This window comes from Mobula birostris, chromosome 24 (assembly GCF_030028105.1).
Source record: "Mobula birostris isolate sMobBir1 chromosome 24, sMobBir1.hap1, whole genome shotgun sequence".
In the NCBI taxonomy this organism is placed as follows: domain Eukaryota; kingdom Metazoa; phylum Chordata; class Chondrichthyes; order Myliobatiformes; family Myliobatidae; genus Mobula; species Mobula birostris.
The window spans coordinates 13,723,274-13,744,959 of NC_092393.1; the positions used below are offsets into that span (position 1 = coordinate 13,723,274).

A 21,686-nucleotide genomic window follows, 5' to 3' on the forward strand; every position below is an offset into this window, starting at 1 on the left:
GATTGCGGAGGCATTAACAATGATCTTTCAGGAATCGAAAGATTCTGGCAGTGTACTGCATGACTGGAAAATTGCAAATGTTACTCTGCTATTTAAGAAGGGTGACAGGCAGCAGAAAGGAAACTATAGACATGTTAGCTTGACATCAGTGGTTAGGAAATTATTGGAATTGATTGTTAGGGATGAGATTACGGAGTACCTGGAGGCACATGACAAGATAGGCCAAAGCCAGCATTGTTCCTGAAAGGAAAATCCTGCTTGACAAACCTACTGAAATTTTTTTGAGGAAATTACAAGCAGGGTAGACAAAGGAGATGCAGTAGATGTGCTGTACTTGGATTTTCAGAAGGCCTTTGACAAGGTGCTGCACATGAGGATAAGACCCATGGAATTACAGGGAAGTTACCAGCATGGGTGCAGCATTGGCTAATCGGTAGAAAACAGAGTGGGAATAAATGGATCCTATTCTGGCTGGTTGCCGGTTACCAGTTACCAGTGGAGCTCCACAGGGGTTGATGTTGGGACCACTGCTTTTTGCAATGTATGTCAATGATTTGGACCATGGGATTAATGGATTTGTGGCTAAGTTTGTCGATGATACAAAGATAGGTGGAGGAGCAGGTAGTATTGAGAAAACAGAGAGCCTGCAGAGAAACTTAGATAGTTTAGGGAAATGGGCAATGAACTGGCACATGAAATACAATGTTGAAAAGTGTATGGTCATGCACCTTTGATGGAAGAAATAAATGGGCAGACTATTATTTAGATGGGGAGAGAATTCAAAATGCAGAGATGCAAAGGAACTTGGGAGTCCTTGTGCAGGATACCCTAAAGGTTAACCTCCAGACTGAGTCAGTGGTGAAGGCGATGAATGCAATGTTGGCATTCATTTCTAGATGTATCGAATATAAGAGCAGGGATGTGATGTTGAGGCTCTATAAGGCACTCGTGAGACCACCCTTGGAGTATTGTGTGCAGTTTTGGGCTCCTCCTTTTAAAAAGGATGTATTGACATTGGAGAGGGTTCAGAGAAGATTCACGAGAATGATTACAGCAATGAACGGGTTCCCATATGAGGAACCTCTGGCAGCTCTTGGGCTGTATTCCCTGGTGTTCAGGAGAATGGGGTTGGGGGGGGTGGTGGAAGAGATCTCATAGAAACATTCTGAATGTTAAAAGGGCTGAACAGATTAGATATGGCAAAGTTATTTCCCATGGTAGGGGAGTCTAGGACAAGAGGGACGACTTCGGGATTGAAGGATGTCCATTTAGAACAGAGATGCGGAGAAACTACTTTAGTCAGAGAGTGGTAAATCTATGGAATTTGTTGCCATGAGAGACTGTGGAGGCCAAGTCATTGGATGTATTTAAAGCAGAGACAGATAGGTTCTTGATTAGCCCAGGGCATCAAAGGGTACGGGGAGAAGGCAGGGGATGGCATGACTGGAAGAATTAGATCAGCCCATGATTGAATGGCAGAGCAGACTCGATGGGTTGAATGGCCTACTTCTGCTCCTATATCTTATGGTCTTATCTTACGCTCTCTTTGGCTTTTACGTTAGCTTTGACTTCCCTTGTTAGCCATGGTTGCATCATCCTGCCTTTCGAATAGTTGTTCTTCTTTGCGATGTATCTATCCTATACATTTCAAATTGCTCCCAGAAATTCTAGCCATTACTGCTCTTCTATCATCCCTGCTAGTGTCCCCATCCAATCAACTTGGCCAGCTCTTCTCTCATGTCTCTGTATTCCACCGTAATACTGATAAATCTGACTTATGCTTCTCTCTCTCAAATTTCAGGGTGAATTTCCATCATATTATGATCACTTCTCTTTAAGGGTTCTTTTACCTTAAAGCTCTCTAATCAATTCTGGTTCATTGCAGAACACCAAATCCAGAACAGCTGATCTCCAAGTGGGCTCAACCATGAACGGTTCTGAAAAGCTACTAAATAGCATTCTACAAATTTCATCTCTTGGGATCCAGCACCAACCTAATTTTCCCAATCTACCTGAGAATTGAAATCCTCCATGACTATCATAACATTGCCTTTTGACATGTTTTTCCATCTCCTGTTGTAATTTGTAGTCCACATCCTTGCTACTGTTCAGAGGCCTCTATATAACTCCCATCATGTTTTTGTTTGCCTTGCAGTTTCTTAGCTCTACCCACAAGAATCCTACACCTTTCAATCCTGTGTCACGTCTTTCCAAGAATTTGATTTCACCTTTTTACCAGAGCCATCTGTCTATCTGTCTGTCTTTTCTATACAACATGTATCCTTGAATGTTAAGTTCACAGCCATGACTCAGTGATCCCCACAACATCATACTTGCCGATCTCTATCTGTGCTGCAAGTTCATCTACCTTATTCTGTATACTGTGTGTATTCAAATATAACACCTTCAGTCCTGTATTCATCACACTTTGATTTTGCCCCCCTTTTACATTTGAACTTATCCCACTGACTGCAATTTTGCCCTATCATCAGCCTGTCCTTGCTAGCAGTCTCAGTACACACAAACCTTGTTTATCAACTACCCCATCGTCAGCCCTATCACTTAGGTTCCCAGCACACTGCTAAATTAGTGTAAACCTTCCCACACAGCTCAGGCAAACCTGTTCATGAGGATACTGGTCCCCCTGGGTTCAGATGTAACCTGTCCTGTTTTACAGGTTGTACAAACTAGGCCTAAAAAGAGAAATGAGAAGGGCTCGGTGAGTAAGATTACGCAAAACCTTTGGGTGAGGCTAGACCATGGGTCATGGGTTAAGGGTGAAAGGTGACATGTTTAAGGGGAACATGGGGAGGAACTTCTTCACTCAGAGGTAGGTGAGGCTGTGGAATGAGCTGCTGACAGAAGTGGTGGATTCAGGTTTGATTTTAACACTTAAGAGACAGTTGGATACATACTGTACATGGATGGGAGGGTCCAGGTGCAGGTAACAGCTCAGCATGCGCTAGATGGGCCAAAGGGCCTGTTTCTGTGCTGAAAAGTCCTGTGACTCTAAGCCAGCACTTTTTTCTTTGGAATGAAGGAGGATGAGATGCAACGTGATAGAGATGTGCAAGATGATAAGAGGCATAGACAGAGTGGACAGCCAGCATCTTTTTCCCAGGGCATAATTGCTAATATGAGAGGGCATGCTTTTAAAGTGATTGGTGGAAAGTGTGGTGGGAATATCAGATGTAGTTTTGTTTTGTTTTACACAAAGAGTTGTAAGTGTAAGGGTGGTGGTAGATGCAGATACCTCAGGGACATTAAGAAATTCTTAAAGGGGCACACAGATGAAAGAAAAATGGAGGGCTATGTGGGACGGAAGAGTTAGATTGATCTTGAAGTAGATTAAAAGGTGGCACAACATTGTGGGCTGAAGGACCTGTACTATGCTATGTTCTATCAGTTTCAGAAATCAGCTTTGCATGGGACAATTTAATCTGATGAGTGCATTTTACGGAATAAAAATTAATTATACAAACTAACTTGGTAAATCACCTTAAAATGTGACAACACGTCACTTATCAGTTCAATGACGCAGGTCTCAAAAATGAGATATTTATCAACTATGTACTAAATCAAGTAATGCATTTAAACAAGTGTTTAGATTCTTATGTATGCATGAACTAAAAACCTTCTTATAAGTTTATGTATCATGAAAAAGACTAGAGCAGTGTACCTAACCATAGCTCAGTTTTCTTCCCTTTTCACTCAAAGGGGAAAAGTAATCCTGTGGATATCCTGTTCCCAGTATATCTGTAGTTTAATGGGACATTGCCTAAGTGATCACTTTTATGTGATGGTTGCTACTTACTAGGTGTGCCAGCAGGTTAGTTTACGATGAGTGAAAAGGATCAGTTAGATCTAATTCCTCACCTGATGTCCACACATATGCAATGCATTATAATGGTCGCTGATGGGACGCACTAATGGAATGTGGATTCGTGTCTTTCACTAGTCCTTAATCATAAGCGAAAATGCTAATTTCAACACCCTTTTTTTTAAAAAATCCTTCCATATATTAAATCAGAGGGCTTGATTGTCCTGTTACGGTCTGAACTTGGAAAGTGCACAGATTACTAAGTATCACATACAAAATGCTGGAGGAACTCAGGTCAGGCAGTGCCCATGGAAAGGGATAAACAGTCGAAGTTTCACGCCAAGACTGATGGAATGCCTTGGCTCAAAACGTCCACTGTTTATTCCTCTCCATAATTGCTGCCTGACTTGCTGAGTTCCTCCAGCATTTTGTGTGTTAGTCTGGATTCGATGCATCTGCAGAATCTCTTGCATTTAAGAATACAATGTATTCAGACTTCAGTTAGATTTTGAATTTGTCAGATAATTCCATTTCACAGATAATCCTTACAGGTGAGTTGAAACAATCTTGATGAAATAACCCAAAATTTTTCATGTGCTCATTCCTCGAAACGAATCATTTAATAGAATATATCAAAATTGTCAGCAGCTACCAAAAAAAATCTAGTTTCCTTCTATTACCATGTACAGTGGCTGCAAGTCAGCTTTGGATTTTAAAAAAATCGGATAATATAAATAAAAGGGACTTTGGAGATACCTGTCAGTCCCGTGGTTTAAAATTAACCACTGTGTGATGGACAATGACTTAAATTTAAACATTAAAAACTAAGATATAAAAGTCTCCTTTTCACCTCAACAGCTCATCTGCATAGTGGTACCTGAGAGCCTTGGTTAAATCTTCGGAGGTGCATAAAAGTTTACATGTACGTGACTGGACCACAAGGTGGTTTATAATGTTGAAAAATTAAAGAATGTTTGATTGCCTATGGCAATATTAGCATATGTACTTAAGCACACAAAATTAGCAATTTTCCTTTAGGCTAATCTATATTGGAGCAAACTACCATTAAAGATGTGGAAATAAAAGATTACCTTCGATCTCAGAGCTCGATCTGCTCGTTTTGCTGCTGCTGCCATCTTCAGGATATCGGGATTGCTCTTTGATTTCATTATATCTGAGAAAAAAATATCTACTTCAAATTTCAAAACTAGGATCCTGTTTTCTCAAAGACAACTTCAGACAGAAGTTCAAAACTACTTACATACTTCAAAATGTCTATTTGGCAAATGTGTTTTAAAGTGATTCCACAATGAAAGCTATACTTTCTCCTGAGCAACACACATAAAAGTTGCTGGTGAACGCAGCAGGCCAGGCAGCATCTCTAGGAAGAGGTACAGTCGATGTTTCAGGCCGAGACCCTTCGTCAGGACTAACCGAAAGAAGAGCTAATAAGAGATTTTAAAGTGGGAGGGGGAGGGGGAGATCCGAAATGATAGGAGAAGACAGGAGGGGGAGGGATGGAGCCAAGAGCTGGACAGTTGATTGGCAAAAGGGATATGAGAGGATCATGGGACAGGAGGCCTAGAGAGAAAGAAAAGGGGGAGGGGGGAAAGCCCAGAGGATTGGCAAGGGGTATAGTGAGAGGGACAGATGGAGAAAAAGGAGAGAGAGAAAAAGAAAGTGTGTATATAAATATATAAATAACGGATAGGGTACGAGGGGGAGGTGGGGCATTAGCGGAAGTCTGAGAAGTCAATGTTCATGCCATCAGGTTAAACATAGAAAATAGGTGCAGGAGTAGGCCATTCGGCCCCTCAAGCCTGCACTGCCACCCAGCACAACCATGGCTGACCATCCAACCCAGAACCCTGCACCTGCCCTCCCCCCATACCCCCCGATCCCCCCAGCCACAAGGGCCACATCCAACTCCCTCCCAAACACAGCCAATGAACCGGCCTCAACCGTTTCCTGTGGCAGAGAACCCCACAGACCCACCACTCCAGGTTGGAGGCTACCCAGACAGAATATAAGGTGTTGTTCCTCCAACCTGAGTGTGGCTTCATCTTTACAGTAGAGGAGGCCGTGGATAGACATACCAGAATGGGAATGGGACGTGGAATTAAAATGGAGATTTTGCTTTCTGTGGCGATCCTGTTGCAGTGGAGATCCTGCTTTCTGTGGCGGACAGAGTGTAGGTGTTCAGCGAAACGATCTCCCAGTCTGCGTCGGGTCTCCCCAATATATAGACGCAGTATATCACCCCAGCCAACTCACAGGTGAAGTGTTGCCTCACCCGGAAGGACTGTTCAATGCCTTCCTACCTATGCTTGTGACACTTCTCACGCTCTGAAGCTTTTCAATGATTTTAAGTTCCCCAGCCCCTGCCACTTTATTTTCACCATGGATGTCCAGTCCCTATATACTTCCATCCCCCTTCAGGAAGGTCTCAAAGCTCTCCACTTCTTTTTGGATTCCAGATCTAACCAGTTCCCCTCTACCACCACTCTGCTCCGTCTAGCGGAATTAGTCCTTACTCTTAATAATTTCTCCTTTGGATCCTCCCACTTCCTCCAAACTAAAGGTGTAGCCATGGGCACCCATATGGAACCCAGCTATGCCTGCCTTTTTGTTGGCTTTGTGGAACAATCTATGTTCCAAACCTATTCTGGTATCTGTCCCCCACTTTTCCTTCGCTACATCGACGACTGCATTGCCGCTGCTACCTGCACGCATGCTGAGCTCGTTGACTTCATTAACTTTGCCTCCAACCTTCACTCTGCCCTCAAGTTTACCTGGTCCATTTCCGCACCTCCCTCCCCTTTCTAGATCTTTCTGTCTCTATCGCTGGAGACAGCTTATCTACTGATGTCTACTATAAGCCTACTGACTCTCACAGCTATCTGGACTATTCCTTTTCTCACCCTGTCTCTTGCAAGAATGCCATCCCCTTCTCACAATTCCTCCATCTCCGCCACATCTGCTCTCAGGATGAGGCTTTTCATTCCAGGACGAAGGAGATGTCCTTATTTAAAGAAAGGGGCTTCCCTTCCTCCACCATCAACTCCACTCTCAAACGCATCTCCCCCATTTCACACACATCTGTTCTCACTCCATCCTCCCGCCACGCCACTAGGAATAGGGTTCCCCTTGTCATAGAAACATAGAAAATAGGTGCAGGAGTAGGCCATTCGGCCCTTCGAGCCTGCACCGCCATTCAGTATGATCATGGCTGATCATCCAACTCAGAACCCCGCCCCAGCCTTCCCTCCATACCCCCTGACCCCCGTAGCCACAAGGGCCATATCTAACTCCCTCTTAAATATAGCCAATGAACTGGCCTCAACTGTTTCCTGTGGCAGAGAATTCCACAGATTCACCACTCTCTGTCTGAAGAAGTTTTTCCTAATCTCAGTCCTAAAAGGCTTCCCCTTTATCCTCAAACTGTGGCCCCTCATTCTGGACTTCCCCAACATCGGGAACAATCTTCCTGCATCTAGCCTGTCCAATCCCTTTAGGATCTTATATGTTTCAATCAGATTCCCCCTCAATCTTCTAAATTCCAACGAGTACAAGCCCAGTTCATCCAGTCTTTCTTCATATGAAAGTCCTGCCATCCCAGGAATCAATCTGGTGAACCTTCTTTGTACTCCCTCTATGGCAAGGATGTCTTTCCTCAGATTAGGGGACCAAAACTGCACACAATACTCCAGGTGTGGTCTCATCAAGGCCTTGTACAACTGCAGTAGTACCTCCCTGCTCCTGTACCCGAATCCTCTTGCTATGAATGCCAGCATACCATTCGCCTTTTTCACCGCCTGCTGTACCTGCATGCCCACTTTCAATGACTGGTGTATAATGACACCCAGGTCTCGTTGCACCTCCCCTTTTCCTAATCGGCCACCATTCAGATAATAATCTGTTTTCCTGTTTTTGCCACCAAAGTGGATAACTTCACATTTATCCACATTAAATTGCATCTGCCATGAATTTGCCCACTCACCTAACCTATCCAAGTCACCCTGCATCCTCTTAGCATCCTCCTCACAGCTAACACTGCCGCCCAACTTCATGTCATCCGCAAACTTGGAGATGCTGCATTTAATTCCCTCATCCAAGTCATTAATATATATTGTAAACAACTGGGGTCCCAGCACTGAGCCTTGCGGTACCCCACTAGTCACTGCCTGCCATTCTGAAAAGGTCCCGTTTATTCCCACTCTTTGCTTCCTGTCTGCCAACCAATTCTCTATCAACATCAATACCTTACCCCCAATACCGTGTGCTTTAAGTTTGCACACTAATCTCCTGTGTGGGACCTTGTCAAAAGCCTTTTGAAAATCCAAATATACGACATTCACTGGTTCTCCCCTATTCACTCTACTAGTTACATCCTCAAAAAATTCTGTGAGATTCGTCAGACATGATTTTCCTTTCACAAATCCTTGCTGACTTTGTCCGATGATTTCACCGCTTTCCAAATGTGCTGTTATCACATCTTTGATGACTGACTCTAGCAGTTTCCCCACCACCGATGTTAGGCTAACCAGCCTATAATTCCCTGGTTTCACTCTCCATCCTTTTTTAAAAAGTGGAGTTACATTAGCCACCCTCCAATCCTCAGGAACTAGTCCAGAATCTAACGAGTTTTGAAAAATTATCACTAATGCATCCACTATTTCTTGGGCTACTTCCTTAAGCAGACCATCTGGCCCTGAGGATTTATCTGCCTTTAATCCCTTCAATTTACCTAACACCACTTCCCTACTAACATGTATTTCCCTCAGTTCCTCCATCTCACTAGACCCTCTGTCCCCTACTATTTCCGGAAGATTATTTAAGTCCTCCTTAGTGAAGACAGAACCAAAGTAATTATTCAATTGGTCTGCCATGTCCTTGCTCCCCATAATCAATTCACCTGTTTCTGTCCTCATCTACCACCCCACCAGCCTCCAGGTCCAACATATAATTCTCTGTAACTTCTGCCACCTCCAACGGGATTCCACCACTAAGCACATCTTTCCCTCCCCCACCCCGCTTTCTGCAGAGATCGCTCCCTACGTGACTCCCTTGTCCATTCGTCCCCCCATCCCTCCCCACCGATCTCCCTCCTGGCACTTATCCTTGTAAGTGGAACAAGTGCTACACATGCCCTTACACCTCCTCCCTCACTACCATTCAGGGCCCCTGACAATCCTTCCAGGTGAGGCAACCCTTCACCTGTGAGTCAGCTGGGGTGATATACTGCGTCCGGTGCTCCCGATATGGCCTTCTATATATTGTCGAGACCCGGCGCACACTGGGAGATCGTTTTGCTGAACACCTACGCTCTGTCTGCCAGAGAAAGCAGGATCTCCCAGTGGCCACACATTTTAATTCCACATCCCATTCCCATTCTGATATGTCTATCCACGGCCTCCTCTACTGTAAAGATGAAGCCACACTCAGGTTGGAGGAACAACACCTTATATTCCGTCTGGGTAGCCTCCAACCTGATGGCATGAACATTGACTTCTCAGACTTCCGCTAAAGCCCCACCTCCCCGTCGTACCCCACCCATTATTTATTTATTTATATACACACTTTCTTTTTCTCTCTCTCCTTTTTCTCCCTCTGTCCCTCTCACTATACCCCTTGCCCATCCTCTGGGCTTTCCCTCCTCCCCCTTTTCTTTCTCCCTAGGCCTCCTGTCCCATGATCCTCTCATATCCCTTTTGCCAATCAACTGTCCAGCTCTTGGCTCCATCCCTCCCCCTCCTGTCTTCTCCTATCATTTCGGATCTCCCCCTCCCCTCCCACTTTCAAATTTCTTACTTAGTCCTGACGAAGGGTCTCGGCCCGAAACATTGACTGTACCTCTTCCTAGAGATGCTGCCTGGCCTGCTGCGTTCACCAGCAACTTTTATGTGTGTTGCTTGAGATTCCAGCATCTGCAGATTTCGTGTTTGCGCTTTCTCCTTAGCTACAGTTTAGAAAAATATCTCAAAAACATTTTAGAAATTAAGAAACATCAGGTTCTTTTTCACCAGTGTGATTCTATGTGAGAACTGAGTACACTGAAAAGGTATTAAAATTAGAATGTCTTTCATCATATAGTTTTCATCAGCAAACATGCAATGAAATTCCTCTTTTCAAGATGTATTATCTAATGTTTACACCTTTTACTCAAGAAGGCAAAAGCCCAGCCAAATATTAACCTTATCTCTAGAGTGAGTATCTCAGGTTATTAGAGTGTAACATGCATTCAGTACACCTGTGTACTTGCTCATTAATGCAAATACTTAATCAGCTCAATGCACAAGGCATACAGATATGGTCAAGAGATTCAGTTGTTGTTTAGACTAAACATCAGAATGGAGAAAAGTGGGATCCAAATGACTTTGGCTGTGGAATGTTGTTGGTACTCGGAAGGGTGGTTTGAATATCTCAGAAAATGCTGATCTGGGATTTTCATGCACAGCAGACTAGCAGTTACAGAGAATGGTACAAAAAAAAAATCCAAAAAAAAAATCCAGTGAGTGGAAGTTCTGTTGCTGAGAAAGCTGTATTAATAAGAGAGCCTGGAGAATAGCCAGAAAATAGGCAGATTGATTCAAGCTGACAGGAAGGTAACTGAACTCAAATAACCATGTGGTATGCAGAAGAACATCTCCAAACACACAACAGGTCAAACCTTGAAGTGGGTGGGCTACAGCAGCAGAAGACTACACCGGGTTCCATTCTTGTAGCCACTTTATTAGGTACACTCCTATATCTAATAAAGTGGCCACTGAGTGCAATGCCCTTTCCGAGACGTCACAGGATAATAATTGATAATATGAAGGACTGTACTATTTTCTCTTTGAACTCTTTGAGTCCAATTACTGAGAACCAACATACATTTCTGAAATTGATTAATTAGTATAAATTGTGATCATGTGGGGCTTTCCAATTCGTAGCATTTGAAACAAAAATGAATTATGTCGTCAAAAAGTGAAATCTTTGAGGAAGCTTCACTTAAAATAAAGTTACATGTAATACATATTCCAGTATGGAGATTCCAAACCAAAATTTGGTTCTCCCTCTACAATATTAAATTTACTCTAAAATGAGTCTTGGCCTCAACTGTTTTTCCTGGAAGTTGATTCCAGGATCACTTAGTGTATAAAGAACACATAAAGAGATGGCTCTTTGCCAGAACAATACTTGAACTTGTTTAAAATTAGCAAAAGTATATAAGCAATTAGTTTCAATTTTTCAGTTTGCTGTACCATATCTGCTGTGCTCAGTTTCATCCATGGGTTGTTCTCCCAGAGCTTCCTGTGCCAGCTGCAGCTGCTCTTTCAGTCGGTTTATGTCACGCTCTGATTTAGCCTTCACAATACTTAGCTCTGTGTAGATGTCCTTGTACTTATCTGTAGCATATTTTTTATCCTGCAGAAATAAATGTATTTATTGCAGGTGTGACTGATTTTTAGTGAAATTACATCCTAAATAACAAACTTTGTTCAAACCCAAGGATAGCAACTTGAGCTTCCAGACTGCTTATCACAGGTTCTAATTCTGGCACTGTTATTTCTCCAAGTATACTAGTTTCCTACTTTCACAGCCTTCATCTTAGTACTCAAGTGTCCAAGCAGCTTGGGTCACTCACCAATACCAGAACACTTCAAGGAAATCTGTTCCAGTGTCAAATCTAATTAGCTCTAGAATCACTGGTGTGAGAACAATCTATTAAACACTGAAAACATTCGCTGACTTAAACCCCTCTATTATCACTTTCATCACCATGATACATAGACAAGAATTTTGTTCATAAAACTAATAAAGCAACACAAACCAGATAAACTTAAGCACAGAGGTAAACAAACTTAAACAAGACCAAACTACTGGAAGACCTCAGTAGATCAGACAGCATCTGTGGTGGCAAAATGACAGTTGACGCATTGGGTTGAAATCTTTCATCTGGACTGATAGTTACTCCAGTAGTTTACTTTTAGCTTCATATTCCAGCATCTGCAGTATCTTACCTCAGCCTGAACTTTATTTTAAAATGATCTTAAGTCCCATGTTCAGATAATATATGGAAATACATGAACAAATCAGCTAGATTTCTGCATTTGTTCAATATAATTTAATTAGTTCTTCAATTATCAATAAAAATAATCGGTAATTACTGAGAGTTCTAAGTTTAAGCACATGGCATAAATGTAAAGCTGAATGAATCTATTTATATTGCCCATTTAAATAGGCCAGACTGTTGTGGACCCAAGTCTATACTCCAGACACACCATCTCCAACACCCACCCATACGAATTTTTCTTGGATATGGAGGTCTGGATGAACTGACCCTCCACACCTTACAGGTATCCAAGAAAAGCAAAGAAAGTTCAATGCTAAAATTCTTTGGGTTCAGTCTTCAAAATTCCCCGATAGTTGTTGGCTGCTACCAAATACTACAAAACACTTCTCTGATAGTCAGTAGCACTTAAAATTATTCAGATTTTAATAACTAAAGCGAATGTAATTAAAACACATCAAACACCAATAGATAACAATTAATTCACTAAATTAGGGTCACTATTCAGACACCAGCCCTCAGAGGCACAATGTTAAAGTTATCTTCAGAGAAGTCACTGCTCTGCCACTGATCTTCAGACAGTCTGGTAATCATTGCTGGATCACACAATTCAGCCTGATATTCATGGGGTGACGCTTTGTTCAGTGACACTAGATGGCACTAAATAACAAGCAAACATCGATCTGTTGCAACTTACACTCAAGGTCATAAAATTTTTCAGGGCTTTCGGGCTAACTTCACTCCAACCACATATGGCAGCAGGTGTATTTATAATTGGCAGGTCTATTAAGTTGCTAAATATGCTATATTCCCATCTGCAACTGCAATTATTTTTAGACTTAATAAATAGCACAAGGACAGCTTAGTAACTGGCTGAGGTAATATGATAAGTAAGCTAAAACAAAGAGGGGCTATTAGAATAAGGAAGATGCTCCTGGGACAGCTAGTCCTATGTGAAGGAACATGAAGTTGAACATAATTGGGAAAGTTATGGATTTGTCCCAGAATCTCCGACAATTAACAAAAATTATTAGGAATCTAAATAGATCTGAATGGACTCTTGTTGGTCCAGGTCCCACTCATCTTCACTAACAACTTCTGTTAAATCTGAAATTTTTAAGTTGGTAATACAGCAGCAACCATTCATTGTAAATCCCAAGTACTTACAAACAGTAGAAACTGAAATTTTCTGATGGTTGCTCTCAAATATTTTATGTTGGTATTTATGGTTTATACACTTCTCTTCCATTTCCAAATGATTTTAATCAGTTACAAAAACATGCAGTAGTGAAATTAATCATAAAACATTTGAAAATACTTATACATGTTTTAAAAGTCAGTAACTTCAGAATGAAAAAAAAGAGGATAGAGACAAGTGTAAATTTGAGCTGGCATTTGTGCATGTATTCAGACAAATTTATCTCTTAATTTTTCCTTTGCAATATTTCTGTAATGGTGTAATTGCAGTTTCAGGTTTGAATATGGAAGTTTTGAAAGTGTTTCCAAGTTCGATCAATTCTATTGATGCTGTGTCTCCTGCAACAGATAAACCTCAAAGCATTATTTTTTTCCCCCAAATGATAAGCGGAAGTTGTCACTTCTGTTGTAGCTGTTCTACAGATGGCAGTCATGAGGAGAAAGGAGCATTAGAATTGGAATTTTTTTAAAGCAAAGATGAATATCGAATTCTTGAGGAGCAGGAGTCTAATAACAACATTTTCAGTCAAGCAGTAAGCAGATTTTACATTCCACAACTCTGTATTCATGATTCCAGCATCAAAATCCACAAATCAAGGACTTTTTTTAAAAGTGCTAAGAAATTCTATGAACTATTTACGTGGAATGGCAAAGCTTGCCTGGGGCTATTCATAATGATGCAAAATTCTCGTGCTTTCCCACAGCTTATATGTGCACAGTTCTCTCTGTAGTCAGAATTGCCTTGATTACATGGTATGTAAATTAGCTGCAGGGAGCTCCCCTCCTCCTCCCTCCCTAGCTGCAGATGCTATCCAAAGTTAATTATAATTGACAGACACAAACAAAATGCTGGAGGAACCAGCAGGCCAGGCAGCATCTATGGAAAAAAAGTACAGTTTACATTTTGGGCCGAAATCCTTTGGCAGGACTGGAAGGGAAAAAAGCTAACGAGTAGATTTGAAATGTGGTGGTGGGGGGGGGGGGGAGGGGAGACAGAAACGGCAGGTGACAGGTGAAACCTGGAGGGAGAGGGATGAAGCAAAGATTGGTGAAAGAGACAGAAGGCCATGGAAGAAAGAAAGAGGGGAGCACCAGAGGGAGGCAATGGGCAGGGGGGTTGGAGGCTACCCAAATAGAATACATGGTGTTGTTCCTCCAACCTAAGTGCAGCCTTATCCCGACAGCAGAGGAGGGCATGGATGGACATATCTGAATGGGAATGGGAAACGGAATTAAAATGGGTGGCCACTGGGATATCCTGGTTTTTCTGGTGGACGGAGCGTAGATGCTTGGCGAAGCAGTCTCCCTACCTATGTCGGGTCTCACTGATATACAAGAGTCCATACCTAGGAAGGACTGTTTAGGGCCCTGAATGGCCTCTCCAGAAGGGATTAATAGCAGTTATCTATGATATAACTAAGAAATTACAGCCAGGTATATCTGATAAAATTAAAAATGAATGGGAAAGGGAATTTCAACTTCGTCTACCTATAAAGAAATGGGATAAAATCTTTCAATTAGTTAGTACTTCTTCTATATGTGCCAAATATACATTAATACAATTTAAAGTAGTGCACAGAGCCCATATGTCTAAAGATAAATTAGCCTGTTTTTATTCCCGTATAAACCCTATTTGTGACAGATGTCACTCTGAGGTGGCTTCTTTAACTCATATGTTTTGGTCCTGTCCTCTCTTGGAAAAATATTGGAAAGATACTTTTGATATTATCTCAACAGTTCTATGTTTTGATTTACAACCCCATCCTATTACAGCAATTTTTGGATTGCCAATGGTAGAACATAGATCTTTGTCTTCTTCAGCCTGTTGGATGATAGCATTTGTTACTTTAATGGCCAGAGGATCTATTTTATTGAACTGGAAGGAAACCAATCCTCCCATTACATTCCAATGGTTTTCCCAAACTATATTAAGTTTAAATTTAGAAAAAATTAGAAGTGATATTTCTGATCCTTTGGTTAAATTTGAAGAAACTAGGAAACCTTTGATGCAACATTTTCATATGATGTAATTTGACCTTTCCAAATCTTCTTTATTAACTTAAAATATATGAATAGAGGAGCGGAGTTGACGACATTACTGAACGCGTTCGATTCAAGATATTGGTCTAGCCCTGTTTTGTTCTGTTTGCTTTTTTTGGGGTTTAGTATTTAGTTCCTTTTTTTGGGGGGGGGGTTTCTTTGTGTGTGTGTGTGTGTGTGTATATATATATATATTTTTTTTCTTTTTATTTGTTTTCTTCTTTATGATTAGTTGCATCATGAGTTTGGAAGTCTATTATGCCTATGTTATTTGAAATTTTTTTGAATATGTTTATTAATAATAAGATTATTCCAATCTCTTTGTATTAACATCGTTATTGTGTTTATAATTTTGAAAATTAATAAAAAGATTTAAAAAGAAAAGAAAAAGATGTAAAGCCTCATCCTGAGAGCAGATGCAGCAGAGATAGAGAAACTGAGAAATTAGTAGCAGGGTGGGATGAGGTATAGTCCGGGTAGATGTGAGTGTCCGTTGGTTTATAATAGACATTGGTGGATAAGCTGTCTCTGGAGATAGAGATCGTAAACACAAAATAATTTGCAGATGCTGTGATCAACCTCTCCACCCCTCTCCGCTTTCCGCAGGGATCAGTCCCTCCGCGACTCCCTTATCCGCACGTCCATCCCCACGGATCTCCCACCTGGCACTTATCCCTGTAAGCGTAAGTGCTACACCTGTCCCTACACCTCCTCTCTTGTCACCATTCAGGGCCCCAAACAGTCCTTCCAGGTGAGGCAACACTTCACTTGTGAGTCTGTTGGGGTCATCTATTGCATCTGGTGCTTCTGGTGCAGCCTCCTCTACATCGGTGAAACCCGACGCAGATTGGGGGACCGCTTCGTCAAGCACCTCCACTCCGTCCGCCACAACAGACAGAATCTCCCGGTAGCCACCCACTTCAACTCTGCTTCCCATTTCCAATCAGATATGTCCATATATGGCCTCCTCTACTGCCATGATGAGGCTAAGCTCAAGTTGGAGGAGCAACACCTCATATACCATCTAGGTAGTCTCCAGCCCCTTGGTATGAACATAGAATTCTCCAACTTCCGGTAATTCCCTCCCCCTTCCTTCCCCTATCCCTATTTCACTCTGCCCCCCCCTCCCCAGCTGCCTATCATCTCCCTCATGATTCCGCCTCCTTCTTCTACTACCCATTGTTTTCCTGCCTATGACATCCCTGCTTCCCCTCCCCCACCCCTTTATCTTTCAAATTACTGGTTTTTCAACTGAAAATATGAGCCTTCTTCCAACCCTCCCCCACCTTCTATCTTCAGTCCTGATGAAGGGTTCCGGCCCCAAACGTCGACTTATCGTTTCCACCGACGCTGCCCGACCTGCTGAGTTTTTCCAGCATATTGAGTGTTGCTCTGGAGGTAGAGACAGTGAGATCGAAAAAGGGAAGGGAAGTGTTGGAAATGGACCAAGGTGAATTTGCGAGCTGGGTGGAGGCAAAGTGGATGAAATTGACAAGTTCAGCATGGATGCAGGAAGCAGCACCAATGCAGTTGTTGATGTAGCATAGGAAAAGTGCTGGACAGTCACCAGTGTGGGTTTGCAACATAGACTGTTCCAGGTAGCCGACAAACAGGCAGGCATAGCTGGGACCCATATGAGTGCCCACGGCTACCCCTTTTGTTTGAAGGAACTGGAGGACCTAAAGGAGAAATTATTTAGAGTGAGGACAAGTTCTACTAGGCGGAGGAGAGTGGTAGTGGAAGGGAACTGGCTGGTTCTGCTGTCCAGAAAGAAACAGAGAGCTTTGAGGCCTTCCTGGTGGTGGATTGAAGTGTACAGAGACTTGACATCTATAGTAAAAATAAGATGATGGGGGCCAGAGAACCTGAAATCCTTGAAAAGATCAAGAGCGTGTGAGGTGTCACAGATGTAGGTGTGAAGGGACTGAACCAGGGGGAATAAACAAAGTTGAGATATGCAGATATGGGCTCAGTGGGGCAGGAACAAGCTGAAACAATAGGTCTACCTGGACAAGCAGGTTTGTGGATTTTGGGTAGGAGGTAGAAACTTCTACCTGGATAAGCAATGATTGACAGACACAACGTTCTTCTTATTACAGTCTCTTTGATTGATAATAATGTAAGCAGATGAATTTTAATGTTCTTGACACTGAACACCTTATGGAAAACTGACAACAGTTATCTTTACTTTAAGCAAGTTTCTACTTATGCACCATTATAAGTTTTTTCTCCCCTACTTCAACATCCTTGAAAAAAACAAAACTTCCCAAAGACTTTATAAGAATAGCAACTAAACAAAAGCTGAGTAAAAACTTCATCCAGTAATATAGCTTTTGACTTTACATTAAAAATTTAGCAATTCAATATAACTGCACACAAATGTGAAGAATAGTCATGAAGCACTACGGAACAGAAACAGGCCCTTGGGCCCATCTAGTCAATGCCGATCTGTTACTCTTCCTGGACCCATTGATTCACACTTGGACCATAGCCCTCCGTACCACTCCCATCCATGTATTTATCCAAACTTCACAACAAATGTCACAACCAAACCCACATCAATCACCCCTACTGACAGCTCATACCACACTCGCACCTCCCGACTCTCCTTAAATATTTCACCCTTCACCTTTAACTTGTAACCTCTAGTTCTAGTCTCAACCAACCTCAATAGAAAAAGTCCGCTTGCATTTATCCTATCCATATCCCTCATAATTCTGTATACCTCTGTCAAATCTCCTTTTATTCTCCTACGTTCCAGGGAATAAGCTCCTAATCTAGTCAACGTTTTCCGATAACTTAGGTCCTCAAGTCTCAACAACATCCTTGTAAATTTTCTCTGTACTCTTTCAACCTTATTATCTTTCCTGCACATAATACTCCAGATTTGGCCTCACAAATGTATACAATTTCAACACAACATCTCAATTTTTGTATTCAATCCTCTGACTTATGAAGGCCAATGTGCCAAAAGCTCGCTTTATGACCCTATATACCTGTGACACCATTTGTATTCCCAGATCCCTTTGATTTACTGTACTCCTCTATGTAAGTCCCGCTCTGGTTTGTCCTCCCAAGGTGCAACATCTTTCGGCCCATTTTTCCAGCTGGTCCAGATCCTGCTGTAAGCTTTGATAGTCTCCCTTGCTGTCCACTGTTTCCCCAATCTTGGTGTCATCTACAAATTTGCTAATTCAGTTTATCAATTTATTATCCGAATCATTAATATAAATGACAAACAACAACAGACCCAGCACCAATCCCCGTGACACACCATTAGTCTGAGAGGCAACCAATTACTAACAACTCTCTGGCTTCTTGGTCGGCTGGTGGCACAGTGACATTAGCACCGGACTCTGGAACGGAGGTTCCCAGGTTCGAACCCAGTCGCTTTCCGAGTACGCTTTCCATCTGTGCCAGGTTGAGTGTTGAGCTCGCAACTCGACCTCGTAAAATAAAGAAAAACACGGCGAAATGTCTGTGCGAGGAGTGGCACCCCACACAGCCTTCCGATCCGCGCCTTGTAAGGCATGAAAATGCCCGACGCTGGCCTCTCAGGCCTGAGTCGATGTCATCATCATCATCTCTGGCTTCTCCTTGAAGACAATCAATAGAACCTTCTGGACCAGCCTCTCATTCTGGACTTTGTCAAAGGCCTTGCTGAAAGCCATATAGACAACGTCTATTGCCTTGCCTTCATCAACTTTCCTGGTAACCTCTTCAAAAAACTTTATAAGATTGATTTGACAAGACTTACCTCACACAAAGCTATGTTGACTATCCTTAATCAGGCCCTGTCTATTTAAATACTTATATATCCAGTCCCTCAGAATACCTTCCAATAACTTACCCACTAATGACAACCTCACCAGTCTAATTTCCCAGCTTATTCTTAGAGCCTTTCCTGAACAACAGATCAACATTAGATATCTTCCAGTCCTCTGGCACCTTACCTGTGGTTGTGGAAGTTTTAAATACTTCTTCCAGGGCCCCTACAATTTTTGCACTAGCCTCCCACAAGGACCAAAAGAACACCTCGTTATGCTTGGGGACTTATGCACCCTAACCTGCCCCAGGACAGCACATACTTCATCTTCTGTAACCTGTATATAGTCCTTAACCTCACTATTGTTTTGCTTCAGCTTCCATCTCCTGAACGCAAATACCTCATTTTGTTCCTTGCTGCCTATACCTGCTATGCATCTCTTTTTTGTTTTAAACAAGGGCCTCAATATCCTTTGACAACCAATGTTACCTCAACCTGTTAGCCTTGCCTTTTATTCTAAAAGGAAGATACAAACTCTGTACCCTCATGTTTGAAGGCCTCGCATTTGCCAAAAAGAACTTATCCCAGATCCTTTCTGATGCCATCAAAGTTGGCCTTCCTTCAATTTAGATCCTCAATCTGAGGACCAGTCCTATCCTTCTCTTGAAACCAATGAAATTATGATCACTAGATTCAAAGCTTCCCCTACACACACCTCTATCACCTGTCCTGTCTTATTCCCCAATAGGAGATCCAGAATCACACTCTCTCTAGCTGGGACCTCTACATACTTATTAAGGAGAATTTCCTGAAAACATTTGACAAACTTTATCCCATTCAGTCTTTTTACAGTCAGTATGTGAAAAGTTAAAATCATTTATCATCATAACCTTAGTTTTCTTGCAAATGTCTGCAATCCCTACAAATTTGCTCCTCTAAATCTTGCTTACTACTGTGAGATCTATAATATAATCCCCATTAACATGGTCATCCTTTTTTTACTCCTCAATTCCACCCATATAACCCCAGTCAATGAGCTCTCTGGTTTGTCTCTGAGCACTGCTGGGACCTTTTTCCTTTTCCCTGACTGGCAATGCCAATCCTCTCCCTTTAAAACTATCAGGTCCAAAGCAACAGAACCCCTGCTCTTCCTGCAACCAAGTGCCACGAATGGCTACAATATAATAATTCCACGAGCTGCTCATCTGCCTTACCTACAATACTCCAGACACTGAAATACACGTAACTCAGAACACAAGTACACCACATTCAACTTTTTGGTTCCTGTCCTTGTATGTAGACTTGACATCTACTTTCCCCACAACCACTCTATGAGCTACCATAGGACCTAGGAGCAGAATTAGGCCATTTAACCCATTAAGAGTGCTCCACTATTCCATCATGGCTGATTTATTTTCCCTCTCAAACACATCCCCCTGCCTTCTCCACATAACCTTTGACACCCTGATTAATCAAGAACCTATCAACCTTTGCCTTAAATATACCGAATGACTTGGCTTGCACAGTCGTCTGTGGCAAAGAATTCCAAAAATGCACCACCCTCTGGCTAAAGAAATGTTTCCTCATCTGTTCTAAATGGATGTCCCTCAATTCTGACACAATTTTGGGTTGCCTCACAATATTTGATAAGTTTAAATGAGATCCCCCTCATCCTTCTGAGCTCCAGTGATAACATGGTCCAGAGCCATTAAGCGCTCCTCATATGTTAACCCTTTCATTCCTGGGACCATAGCTCTGAACCTCCTCTGATTCTCTCCAATGCCAGCACATCCTTTCATTGATAAGGGGCCCAAAACTGCTCATAATACTTCAAGTGCGGTCTAATCAATGCCTTATAAAGCCTCAGCATTACATCCTTATTTTTGCTCTTGCCCTGGCACTAAGGTTCCAATGCAACTCTAGTTTAAACCCTCGGAGCAACACTGGCTAACCTTCCTGCTCAGATGTTAGTCCCCCCCCCCCCCCCCCATTCAGATGCAGACCACCCTGATTACAATACCGTGCAAAAGTCATAGGCATCCTAGATTTTTAATAAAAATTTTATTTTAGATGTTTAATTTTTGTCTCCTGCATTAGTGTGTCAGCAAACAAATTTTAGATTTCCAAACATTCATTTTCCAAAAAATTAAATGTTAAGGGATATTTTTGTATTTCATTAAATAAAGGAACATTTTAAGTAATCAACAACTTTTCAAATAAAAACAATCACTTTGTAGGCATATAGCTCAGTGCATGATTAAAGAAAGGTAACAAACAGGAATGATCAAGGGCATAATGAGTTTAATGAACTAAACTGAATAACTGAAAGAGAAAAGGATGTAGAAGGAATCAAACTGGGCAAAGGATAACCAAACTAAAAGGAGAGGCTGTGACAGTTTAACCTTCAAATCATTAATTCTTACACAATGGCAAGAGTGAGCATAGCAAAAAGAAACAAGGTGGTCATGTTACATCAGCAAGGGCTTGCCCAAGCAGAAATTTTGTGGCAGACAGGAGTTTCAAGATATGCTGTCCAAGCTCTTCTGAAGAAGCACAAACAAACGGGCAAGGCGAAGGACCAGAAATGCAGTGCCAGTCACAGAAACTGAGTGCATCAGACAAGAGGTACATTAAACTGGTATCTTTTCCAAATCTGAAGTAGTCCAGTACTGCTATCAGCTCAGAACTCACAGAAACCACTGGAACCCAAGTACACCCCTCTATAGTTCAGAGAGGTCTTGTCAGAAGTGGTCTTCATGGAAGAATTGATGCCAAAAAGCCATTCCACCAAAGTGGAAACAAAGCCA

General features: G+C 42.1%; 2 protein-coding genes across 7 annotated transcripts in view; one reads left to right on the plus strand and one right to left on the minus strand.

Moving 5' to 3' along the window:
* Window positions 1–21,686, plus strand: part of LOC140187344 (uncharacterized) — a 184,558-nt gene that overhangs the window by 85,831 nt on the left and 77,041 nt on the right. The gene's annotated exons all lie outside the window — the stretch shown is intronic.
* LOC140187342 (uncharacterized) overlaps window positions 1–21,686 on the minus strand; it is a 452,977-nt gene that overhangs the window by 15,409 nt on the left and 415,882 nt on the right. For all 4 annotated transcript variants that reach the window (XM_072242544.1, XM_072242543.1, XM_072242546.1 and 1 more), the window contains exons 22-23: window positions 11,068–11,230; window positions 4,912–4,994 (exon numbers count right to left, since the gene is read on the minus strand). In XM_072242544.1, the coding sequence (XP_072098645.1) occupies window positions 4,912–4,994; window positions 11,068–11,230 (246 nt within the window). The remainder of the gene's footprint in view (window positions 1–4,911; window positions 4,995–11,067; window positions 11,231–21,686) is intronic.